Raw genomic sequence first — 12,644 nt, 5'->3', positions numbered from 1 at the left:
CAAACCTCCACGAGCTTGTACAAACCCAGGAGGCCGTTCAGCTCTCAGGCAACAGGGCCATAATGCGGTTAACCATTACTCTTTAAAACAAATCTTATAATGATCCACGCTGTTGCTGCTTCAGAGGCGGGGGATTTGGATCACAGCCATGTTCCCAATTGGCCCAGTCCTAGAGCCATCCTGTCTGACCCCTGGTCCAAGCCTCAGTCTTGCCACCTAGGCTGAGCCAAGAGCTGCTGCCGTACAAACAATGCTGGGCAGCAACTGAGATCCAAGCCTGACTCTGAGCGACCTCCACCTTAGTGTCGAATTCCCATCCATAACACAGTTTAAACCCCTGTGAAAAACTTGGTCCAAACCTTCGCTGTTCCAAACCAATGTAGCTAACAATCACAAGAAGGGTTTAATTTTCTCAAAGAGCTTCCCCCCCGAACAGATCACAGACTGCACCTCTCTGTCTCACTGTACCCACACATGGACACAATGAAGCAGCATAATGAAACCACCTATCTTCTTGACACTGAAGGCTAGCATACAGAAGGAGCTTACTGTCTTATAAATCTTTCTCATAACCCCAGCCAGTTTGTTCTGCGCCGTTATCGGGATCTAGATAAAAATGCACCATGCTCTCTTTCTCCCTGTTTTTCCGTGTTGAGCATGGAGGTCCCGCCGAGAGACCTGGCAGGAGATGTAAGGGAGATGAGACAAAGACGTGCAGCGGAGGAATAGGAGATGAAGTGTTTTGAAGTTGTCTTGAGAACCTCCCATAGAGTCCCCCCCTTGGGAGCTGACTCCATTTAACTCATAAAAGCAGAGACCTCAAGTTCACTTGGTTAAGGATCAGCAAGCACACAGAGAAGGCAGTGATGCTCGCACAGATATGCTTTGTGTCAACCAAACCCAAGAAGACCATAGTTTTCTTGGCTTTGCATGTGTGTGTGTGTGTGTGAGAGAGAGAGAGAGCGAGAGAGAGAGAGAGAGATGGAAAGAGAGACAGAGACCAAACTCATAAATAGCATTTATATGTTTATGTGTGTGCATGTGTTTTGCATCTGTGTGTGTGTGTGTGTGTGTGCGTGATACTAAACCTTTGGCATGCATATGTTTGGGTTGATTTGTGTGCATGTGGTACATACACATGCACACGTATGGTTGTACGGGTGGGTAAGCTGAAGCTATTTGTGTTAAGTTGTTTTTGTGTATGTGCATGTCTGTTCTTGCGATTGTGTTGACTGAACCCAAGAGAGCATGAATAGCAAATCCACAAATAGTATTTACGAGTTTGTTGGGTGTGTGTGTGCGTGTGTGTGTGTATTCATATACCTACTGCTGTGTGAGAGAGTGTGTGAGATAGCAAGGAGCACTCGGTGTTGAGCCAAGGACAACAAGAAGTTCCTCTTGGACAGAGGAGCTAGTCATGAATCAGGTGTGATATACCTGCACCCAGCATCAGCAGAGCGCCAAAACAAACACACCGAAAGTGGAGCTGCACTGCAGCTCAACTTCTCTCTGTGTGGAAGTAATTACCGAGGTGTTGAAGTTGTCACTTTTCCTTTGCTGTTAAAAACACACATTTGAACTCTCACACAGACGCACTCTATTTCACTGCCCTCTTAACAGGCTCTGTGGGCTTACCGGCTCACCTTTGCGGAGCACTGAATTTACATGTGCTTGTTTGGCCATTAACGATGGACACGCCAACTCTTTCCAGTTCAGACGACTTTTTCTTTGAATAACGTTTCGATTTTCTGGCCCTTCGAGTCGCAGTAACCTTCTGGTCTCACTTCTGCCAGCTGACAAACAAATAAACAAACAAAAATGAAGCATGTTCAACATATTTTCCAGTCTTCATTGGAGCGCTAACAGCTGTTAAATGCAGTCACGACATTGCACTCACTGTGTTTTTCACATTACAAACAAAGATGAATACTGTAAATGACAGGTGCTAATGCCGGGTTCACGTCATATTGTTTATACTTCTATTACTGGCAACCGAGTTGGAAAAACTGTCTACGTCAGACTTGGCGATATCAATTACTGACAGCAACAATATTTCCCTCTTGGGGAAAAAAAGGTCAGTGCATGAACACTCCTTTTCTTGTTTTATTGACAATGCATGAATGGCATTACTCCTCTGGCTGCCATCTTTGTTTGGGTCAAGAAACTTTGATTGCGTCTTGTGATTTAGATTACTTGCATTAGTGCACTATGGGGAATATTTTTTCTTTGAAAGCAATGGGCATCTTTTCAAAAATGATACTTGATATTATTTTTCCAAGTGCACAAAGTACAAAAATTATGAATACATATCAATTATTTTTTTTAAATTTCCATTTGTTTCTCTTTACAGCACCGTGTGCATTTCAGAGTAATATATCTGTATTTACTTATCGTTATAGATGCAGTGACCTGTTTAGTTCACCGGTACATACATGGACATGCCTAGTATTGACGTTACAGTAATCTGATCTGTCCATGTTTTACTGCGCCTACTGGAGCTGGGATCTCACATTGTCGGGACTGATTTGCAACTGGAGTTGTCTCCAGCTGGCGTTTCCATAGATGTGTATCTACAAGCAAATGTACTGATTAATGAGTGAGTCTGTACCTATAAGATGTATGTGACAGTTATGGCTTCAAAGCTGAAGTGAACTGCTGGGTTTACAGGGTAGGGCCGCGCCAGCAGCCGGGCGTGACCCACAGTGGAGCTCCTCCGTTCCCACCAGGGGTGGCCGAGGGGACGCAGACATTTTACAGGACAGGAGGTAAGCGTTGGGTTTCAGTGTCACGCAGGGGTAACTGTTGCAACTCCACTCTTCAACCGCTGCCCTCCTCACCCTGCCTCCCTCATCACCAGTATCCATTATGTCCCAATATGTGCCTCACTCCCTTTCCCTCCCCCATTGAGATCTAGCTGCCATCTCATGGCCCAGTGCGCTCCCAGACCGTTCGTACTCTGTTTCACTGCTGTAAATGTCACCTGAGTTACACTCTCTCTGCTTTCCACAGACGGCCCTTTATTCGCCACCCTTTTAAAAAAGACCCCCACTCACATTTCATGTTTTCTCATTTTTACTACATGTCAGAGAACCCTTTTCCTCCCTACTCACCCAGCTATACCATAACATTCATATTTTTTCTGTGAATACCAGAACTTCTTTCCCCGCATCATATTTTTGTTTTCTTCATTTCCACTCCAGACTTTGCAAAGCCTCCGTGTTGACTGTATTTAAGTAAATGCACTTGACAGCTATAGGGCGAGTGTTCACATCTGCGTCTGAGGTTGTCCGCTAATCTAAATTTAAGCTAACCGCTAGTTTACAGCTTTTATATGTCGGAAAGCGAGCTATCAACATGTCTTGCCACTTATAAGACAGTGTTGGCAAGTCCACTCACAATTGCATGCAGTTGTGACAGTGAAAGAACCATTTTTAATATTAGGATGAACATAATCGCCCTTCAGGTCGTGTGACGAAGGGAGATTATACAAACACGTCACCAAGGTCTCAGATCAGATCCAAGTTGATGTTCTTCGTACGGTTCATGCTGGAAAAAATGTACCTCCTCGGGTATCTTGCAACACAAAATGCAAATCTTTCCAGCATGTTTAAACATATTAAACTTGTTACATTACATGTCTTTGAGTTCAGGAATCTGGGAACACGGCTGTTAGATCATTAAACACTTACCAATGTGGATTTTGACTGAACATGATACTTCTTCCATGATGCAAGGGCCGTACTCTGTAGAGACTATGAGAGGCCTGGTCTGACAGTAATGACAGCATGATTAATGCCCGCCTCCGTTCCCACTCGCACACTATATTGTCACACAGCAAGTCAAAGTGTCTTGAAGAAAAGCTGAAGAAAACGGCCCGCAGGGCCGACAGAATGTGGTCAGTGTTCATCTCAGGATAAGACACCGTTTGATGAGCTACGGTTTTGACGTTGGCAAGAAGTCTGAACTTAGTATTCGACAGAGGTTTGGCTATCTTAATATTTCAAAGGTAATTTTTGTGACATTCAATACTTAAAAAAATCGCTAATAAAGTGGTTTAATTTACTCTTCTACTCTACCCACTATCCTTCAATCAGCTTAATTTACTTTTACTTTGAAAAGCAGTGTTGAGGATTTAGTGGCATCTAGTGCTGAGATTGCAGATTGCATCCAACTGAACACCCCTCCATGACATTGGCCCTCAGGTAACATAAAAATGCAAAAGGCCTTATCTACAGCCAGAGTTTGGTTTGTCCATTTTGGGCTTCTGTAGAAACATAGCAATGCAACATGGCACCATGAAGAGGACCCACAAGTAGTAATACATGGCTCATTCTAAGGTAATGAACACACTACAATTTTTATTTTCAGGTGAGTATAAACAAGTGGAAACATGTTATGAATATTATATTCCATTTCTGCCTAGAAATCCCCCTAAATTCTACACACTATTCCCTTGATTTCCTATATCTTTAATTATTGATTTAGCTTCTATTGTTTGTTTGTTTCAGTACTGTATGCAAACCTGTAGAATAGATTTTCAACTTCATCTGACAATTGCCGCATTGTCCTTGATGGTGTGTTCAAGATCATGCAGATGTAAGATGTTTGAAAGCTGGCAGCAGAAAAAGCATTAACATTCACGTAAAAGCACATATAAGACGAGAACAAACGGGAGCATGTACATCATGAAGAGGTTAAAGGGGATCCACATACATTTGGGTATCTGGAGTTCCAGTTAAAAAAAAGAAAGAAATACAAGTATGAACCTAAAGATTAGCACAATATGTTCCCTTTAATGGTATTTGTTTCCATAAAACTTTGCTCCAGTTGAATATTTTCTATAGTAGATGGCAGAATCATTTTCTCCCCCTGAAAAAGGGCAGATGACTGAAAATCAAGACCTTAATCTAATTAGTGCATTTGGAAATTACTGTCTGTATTAATGAAAACATTGATTTTTTTTTATGATGCGATTCTGCAGAACTGACAGCAAATTCTCACATTTAAATACAGAAAACATTTTCTGCTACATCCTAACTGGGCTGCAAACTTCTCAACAAATCATGAAAGCTGTTAGTTATCAGTAGGAGTGAACAAAAACAAAGTCAGGCAACAAAAGAAATGGGCCTAGAAATACGAGGTGCATCATAAAAACTAAATGTACTCTAAAGCACTTTGGGGCTGATTCATCCCTCAACAGTGAAAGTGAGAAGCTGAAGAGATGCAGCGATGTGAAGGAGCTCCTCCTGAAACCACCTTTGTTCACATCACCACCTTCATTAATCTTCTATAGGCGTCTATAAAGGAGCCTGTGTGGAGAATGAAGAGGTTGTCTGAATCCAGTGCATGCCAGGGGCCAAATGGTAAGTCAGAGTAAGAGGAAACTCGGGTTGGCACGCCGATTCCATGCCAGTCCCTGCCAATACAAGCTATCAGGACACATAGACAAGTCCCCTTGACGAACTGGTCCATACTGCCAGAGAGTATCTCCAGACTGCCAAGTCTTATGGCAAACTGAGGATAGTTTAATGGAAACCACGGATTAAAACTGCACTTCTGTGTTTTTCTTTCTCCATTTATGAGTTTTATGTGATCATGATGTATGAAATCCTATATAATTTAGCGCAAGTGTCAGCAGCACACCTTTTATAACCATCCAAAGGTCACATATGTGAAAGGTTCAGTGTTTTCATCATGGGCATCATAGGTATTTTCCACGTGTTTTACAACCACGTCGTTAATTATGCTATAATGTGAGAATTTTTTCCTTGATATTTTTTCAAAATCTAATAATAATTTATGTCACAGTTCATGTTCCACACTTTCGATAACAAATCATGAAAACATCAAGTATCCCGGTGGGGCAAGAAGCGCTGAATAAAATGAAACTTTTGTGCATCTGTCCTAATGCAAATACACTCTTGTGATGGAAGAATAGTATAGTTGCCGTATTTAATGTATCACTCATAGTATGGGGAAATTATAATCTCATCGATGACAATGATGCTGCATTTGATTGCTTTCTGTTGCGTTGTTCGTACGCTGTGTACGGTGTGTCTCACACAAAGAGTTTGTCAAAGCAAGCCGAGCAGTATGGCTTCCCTTTCTCCTCCTTGAAGATGCCTTGGCTGAGCTGCCGCAGACAGAAGGCGCACACAAAGTGCTCGGGGTGAAACTTGCGATCAAGAGCAGAGATGCAGCGGCCCGTGATGGGCTCACTGCAGCCGCCGCACAGAGTGCCCTGCCGAGAGTGGAAGTGCTTTGAGCAGAGGGGTCGACCATCCGACTCCATGAAACAGCCATCAGTGAAGGGCTTCAGACAGTCCTGGGTAAAAGAACAGAAGAGAGATATAGGGAAAGGATGGAAGAGAGGATACAGGGAGACAGAAAAAGAGATTAGAGATGGAAGAAGAAGGATAAATGGTGTAAAATCTACAATAGCTAACAATCACAAAAGTTTGCTTAAAGCACCATGTTTGATCTCCATGTATATGGGTGTATGATCATCATCCAAAGCACACCACAGCTTTAGTTCTGCATGGGAATTTAACTTTTTGGAACAGGTTATCAATGAACAGATTGTTTACCTAAGTTAGATTGCAAGCAGGACCTGTTTCTAAAACGTCTTCATGGTGTGTTCAAGGACATGCTGTGATTAGATATTTGAAAGTAAGCAATCTTGCTGCTAAATCAAACATATAAGATGTGCAAAAAAGGGGAGAACGTGTCATCCTTATGAGAGTTTTACAGCTTTGTGCATTCAGTATGTGTCTGATGCCATAATAAGGGCAATTTTGCATGTACTTTCATAGCAATTAGACCCTGTCAACAATTGTATTACCATACAATGCTGAACAATCCGAACAGACTAAGGCTAACATGCTAACACTGATAATGCTAACATGTTGATGTTTATCATGGTCATTGTGTTGGTTCAGCTTGTCATTAGCATGTAGCACTTAGCACTCACAGTACATCTGAGGTTAATGGGAATATCATGAGTTTGTCATGCTGGAGCTTGGCCTGTTACGTGGCTAAACACAGTTAGTTTATAGCTTCTCTGTCAACCATTACAAGCATGGAAGATTCAAGTTGTCCGGTTTTATCCCTCACTTACAACATAAACTAAATAAGTCCAGGAGGGAGGGATGCTGCGTAAGGTTTCTCTTGGCGGGCATTTTGACTCGTCATAGCAGTAAAAGCACAGGTGTGACTCTTGACATTAGCGGTGGCTCTGTTTCATTTATATGAGTCAGTAAGCCATAACAGTGCGCCAGCATGCACAACTCCAGGGCCCTGGCGCAGAAACAGCTGAACCTATTTTTAACAAGTCACAATGTCCACTGTGAGAAAGGTTAGTGTTGGAGACAAATGTTTCTTAAAGGTTTATGCAGCTAAAACTATAGATGATGATTTTAGAACATTTTGTAGGTTTTGTAGTTACATTTCATGGTCGGAAAATCTCTCTTCTGTTGACAAGACCAGGCTGCAGCACAGCATAGTCTAAGTAGCCAGAAAGATCAAAGGTGCTACATTTTATGAACTACCTGATTTATTTTCAGCGATGGGGTTGATTAAAAAGGCTCGGCTACTTTTTGAGTGTCCACTTCATCCTGTTAATGGAGTGTTTGACCTCTGGACCTCTGGAGTTAGATGTAGTTCACGAAAGGACCAGGTAAAATCCTGACCGTGCTGATTAAATAATGACAATAATAATAATAAGTGCTGCATGTAAAACAATGTTTATGTTCCGTGCTAATGGTGAGATGCTGGTTGTGATGGTGATGATAAAAAGCAATGATTGGGTTGGATAGTCATAGTTGGATGTATTCCATGTTTTATGTGACGTTGTTAATCTTAATGCTATTTTGACCGGTAGCTTTAAAGAGCAATGTATTTTATGTATTTCATGTTCAGGTTTATGCACAGTCAAGAAAGAATGGTTTTCTTTAGGGGCCATAAAGTATGAAAAGTTGCTACCTCATGTCAGCGTCTCTACTGAGAGCATTTTATGTCTATCAATTGCTCAAATCCGAGTAAAGCAGAAGTAAAGCTGCACACCGAACCGTTTTTTTGTCCAGATGCTGCATACAGAAGTAGGTTTGCAGAGAATATAAAAGATACACACACTGAGGAATATGGTTTCCTTGATTTATTTGCATCATTTCAACCGCAGAGTATTCATCAGGCATACGGTTTTCATCAGCCTTGCGGTCAGAATGTTGCAAATAAAGCAAATGTGTGGGTATCTTTCTCATTTATTCCCACGCTAGTGTGCGAGCCAGAGCCGCGTGTGTGGTCTGAGGTAGAAAGGGCTCACTGCGCAGACGAAGCACTCTGGATGCCAGGTGCCGTTGGCTGCAGTCAGGTAGTTCTCCCTCACTGATTCCCCACAGCCTGAGCACTTGGGAGCAAAGAGGTGGTAGAAGTCCTTGCTACAGTAGGGCTTCCCATCCTTTTCTAGGAAACCTGCGACATGCATAAGACACATTAGATTAATTCTGAGTGATAATACATGAGACTATTTGGACTGTAGTTGTGGTTTCCAGTGAATAATAATGAATGCACAAGCCTCTTACCGTCAGGTCCAAACAGGCCTCCACAGTGTGTACAGAAGAAGTGGTCAGGGTGCCAGCTCTGGTCCAGAGCTGTCAGGATGTTCTGGTAAACCAGACAGACATAAAAACATCACATCGTGCTTTTACTTCCTTTAAAGAATAGGATACAAGTTTGTCACATGTCATATGTTCAGATGTGAGGAAGCACAAACATGTGGATTCTGAACCACATACATTGAATCATTGCAGAAGATGCTGATTAATGACTTTGGTCTGCAGCATAAGCCCAGACTGCAGAATCCCCGATATGGTTTCGTGTTTTATTTCGTAAGATGACATGTTGGATATGTCTGGAAACATTAACTACATACATATGTCATCATCCAATCTTTGAAAGATTATTGTTTAAATAAATGGATGTAATATATGACAGAACAAATTAGAATCAGAAACAAAAGGCAAGTGGGGCATTTAAGAATTTAAAAGATCTGTTTTTACACCGTCAACACACAGTGAACCAAAAAAAGAAGAGTTTTAGGTTTATCACCTCCAAAATGGGCCCCTTGCAGTAGGCACAACGAGGAGAGAAGAGCTGATGGTAGTCTTTGTTACAGTACGGCCGACCCTCTCTCTCAAAGAAGCCTGTGGTGCTCAGCTCCGTCTTACACGCCACACACACAAAGTGCTCAGGGTGCCACACCTCACCCAGCGCCGTGATCATCTACAGAAGAGGAAAGGTAGTGCAAGGAGAAATAGAGAGGTTTCCACAATTGTCCTTTGTCAATGTATAAGGCTGAATTTCATATAGATTTCTTAATCTGCAATACATAGATTTGAAATGCTTGCCCATCTGATTATGTAGCTTTTTATACCTTTCCCACGATGCATTTGTTGCAAGAAGCACAGTGGCCCTTGGCCGTGGTGCGCACGCCAATCTTCTCCAAATCAGAGCTCAGCCCTCCGAGCAGGTCATCTATAGTATCAGTTTTCTTGCTCGTGGTCGAGGCGTTTGCGTCTGAAGCTGCTGTGCTGCTGCTGCTCTCCTCGTTCTCCTGGTGCCCATCTTTTGTTTTCTTTTTCACAGACTGTTTTTGTATGAGAGGTGGTGGGGTTGTTGAAGACGCGGGGTCCTACATGATGAAACAAATACGTACAAATATCTGTTGTTTGTAGCTGTATTTTTTATTAATGTGTCTTTTTAAAGTCGGTGCTCATCAATGCTCCAACACTGAAATGCTACTTGAGGCTGTGCAGTGTTGGAATTAGTACAACACTGCCCTCTGTTGTCAAACCTGGTTCATTTCACTCATGTTTGGAAAGTTTCTTCACTGCACATCCACCGTTGTCTCTTACCATATTCATCAACACTTTATATGGACTAGAATTATTCTGTGAATTATTCTTTAACAGACCAAAATATATACATTTCAAATTATTTTGAGACATGCACTTGCAGTCAATGTACTGACCCCTTGTCCCAGACACAGCATATCCTGCAAGATAGCATCCAGCTCCTTAGTGGGAGAGTCAGGAGTCAGGGAAGCTGCCACAGGAGCTGGCAGATCACTAAAACCCAGAGAGGGGCAAATTAGAAAGCTGCAAGAATACGAACTACCCCACGACTACTGTAATCTGAGGGTGATATTTTACAATAATGTAATGTTGAGTTATGAACTAGGAAAATTCAGAAAACAGTAGAACACAAATCTACACAGAAGCCATACAGAGATAGGCATAGGGCCATACTTATGATATGGTGTCTTTAATAATATTTCTGGGGTGAGATCTGTCAAAATGTCTCGTGTTGAAATCAAGTTTAAAGTAGTAAGATACTAAATCAGTAAGATCATTGTGTACATTAGGATGCTTTAAAAGTGGAAGACCTTGTAATTTTAACATGTGCCATTCATTCATTTCAAGCGATCTCCTATTTCCTATATTCACAGTTCATGATAATGTGAATCAGGGGTCAACAAGAGCGACGATCTTGAGCTTCACCTGTACACATTGGAGCAGACTGGGCCTTTTTCTCTTTTTTTTAATCCAGTATAAACTACATCAGACACCTGTGGACAAGATTACAAATTATTTTTAGAGGGTAGAGTTGGTTGAGAATACATTTTGATAATAAAAAGTTGATAATGAAGAAAGTTGTGGTCCAGTGTAAGTGTTTTTTTTAATTTCCGTGGCTTTGTCTTCACCTCTCCAGCCGCTGGATCATTGCTCCTGTTCTCATTGACACTTTCTGATCTCGCTGAATTCAGGGCCAACTCCTCCAACAGCAAATCTGCGGCAGGAGACAGGCCATAAGTCTTCTAACCACACACATAAACAGAACTACATATGCAAGCATGCAGTGTTCACACAACACATCGAATGTGCTTTCTGGATGTGCACTGTTCCACCGGAGGATGTGTAAAGTTAGCTCGGTGTGAAATATTTCCTGTGCAGTGAGATGGAGTGCACCTCGATGTATATAAAGGTGGATTACTTTGAGGTTGCCTCATGCATGTCAGCTTCCTCAGGAAGTGATGGTGCTGCATGTTGCAGCAGAAGTGAAACTTGTAATAATGTTGCAAGACCTGTGAAAATGTCAACTGTTTTTCACACAGTAAAAACCCACACATCTAAGAAAATGGGGAGATATTTGAATGAATAAAGTCTCTGCTAAGGGAAGTAAACAACACGGCTGTTTGAAGAAACAGAATAAATGTTTTAACACTATTGTCTTCACATTTCACAACAATCGGAACATCCTCTAATTTATCCTCTAATTTATTTTCAGAACATAGTGAAAGTAAATCAATGTTTTGTATTTGTATTCCAAGACATGAGTTGTATGTTTTGATGATCAGTGAAGCCCAATCTTCTCTTTTTTTAAACTTTATTTCGTCATGATACTATTTTTGAGAGTCCCGGCTCAAAAAAAGCAGGATAGTTTACAAACAACCAACAGCATGATTGAAATCACAGTACAAAACCAAGACACAGTAACAAAACAGTGTAAAAAGAAATGATTTTAAATGACTGCGTTTAAAAGTAAAGCGCATTGTGCCCTGTACTTAACAGAATACGTGCTGTAAAGCACTGTCATCTTACTCTACGATCAATTATTCCTTTCACTTCTATTTTCTACATCATCATCTTGCTCTGAATATTTTAGAATTTCAACAATGATTTCATATCTAAAAAGCTGTCCACTGATCAATTTGAGTATATGATCAGCAGCATAAAACATGTCTTACCGAGCTCGTCCATGTTGTCTCCTGCTTTCTCTACTTGAGACTGAGTGTGGTTTTTTATTTATTTTTTGCTGCTGTTTAGTTACTAAGGTAACCGGCCCAAATTCTCATCTGGTCAAAATCATCACTTCCTCTGACAAAGGTATGTTTTCATTTGTTACTGAAGCAGAAACCGTCCTATAGTTGGTATGCGATGCTGCTGTTTCCTTGTAAAGAGGAAACCACAAGCCATTTTGTGCTCAGTTTTGAAATGTCTGATACGATGTCTGATCTGATATGATATTATTAACTGATTGTGCTTTTATGTCGTATAATATGTTTATTTATGTGTATGACAGTATGATAATAAAGCCACAGTATTGGACACATTATCGCCACTTCAGTGTTTCAATTTGAAGTTTTTTATTTGTACAATAAAATATAAAGAAATGCATTGAAAAACACAATTTGAGTTTGAATTTAAGTTGAATAGATGTAAAATAAAAGATAGGCCAAAAGTAGACATAAAATACAATTTCAGTGTCTTTTCACAACTGTTTCACACACAACTGATTATCAATTTATCGGTAATTAAGAATACCATTTTAATTATAACTTCACCCATACACACATAAAGCACAAGCAAAAGACATAACATTTCCAGATAGCTTTAACTGTACAATATGAGTACAGTTACTCAATTATATGATCTTCAGTATAGTGATAACATTTACCAGTAACACAACCCCATTTACATAAAGCAGATAAAAGAGAGAAATGTTGTGGACATTATTTATTTTATGAAGCCAGAAAATAATCAGGACAAAGCTTCAAATGCTGTCACTTCACTTGTAATGTTGCACTA

The 12,644-nt window shown here is 40.8% G+C and overlaps 1 protein-coding gene across 1 annotated transcript; it reads right to left on the bottom strand.

Annotated features, from left to right (window-relative positions):
* Positions 1-4,338: 4,338 nt before the first annotated feature.
* Positions 4,339-12,005, bottom strand: lpxn (leupaxin). Its single transcript, XM_076087812.1, has 9 exons — positions 11,804-12,005; positions 10,760-10,845; positions 10,557-10,624; positions 10,028-10,124; positions 9,431-9,688; positions 9,106-9,279; positions 8,580-8,661; positions 8,321-8,469; positions 4,339-6,325 (listed from the first exon to the last, which is right to left on the bottom strand). The coding sequence occupies exons 1-9, from the start codon at positions 11,814-11,816 to the stop codon at positions 6,059-6,061; spliced, it is 1,194 nt and encodes a 397-aa protein (XP_075943927.1). The 5' UTR covers positions 11,817-12,005; the 3' UTR covers positions 4,339-6,058.
* Between the last annotated feature and the right edge of the window lie 639 nt (positions 12,006-12,644).

The sequence above is a fragment of the Anarhichas minor genome, unplaced genomic scaffold, assembly GCF_050575085.1.
Source record: "Anarhichas minor isolate MPS153535 unplaced genomic scaffold, ASM5057508v1 ptg000010l, whole genome shotgun sequence".
Taxonomy (NCBI): Eukaryota; Metazoa; Chordata; class Actinopteri; order Perciformes; family Anarhichadidae; genus Anarhichas; species Anarhichas minor.
The sequence above is the reverse complement of the archived record's forward strand: the minus strand, read 5'-3'. Positions and strand labels throughout refer to the sequence as shown.

Coding starts and splice junctions, on each gene's coding strand:
- lpxn (XM_076087812.1), bottom strand. Junction 10,125..10,556: donor GTCTGCTCCAATGTGTACAG/GTGAAGCTCAAG, acceptor TCTGGGTTTTAG/TGATCTGCCAGCTCCTGTGG. Junction 9,280..9,430: donor ACAAATGCATCGTGGGAAAG/GTATAAAAAGCT, acceptor CCTCTTCTGTAG/ATGATCACGGCGCTGGGTGA.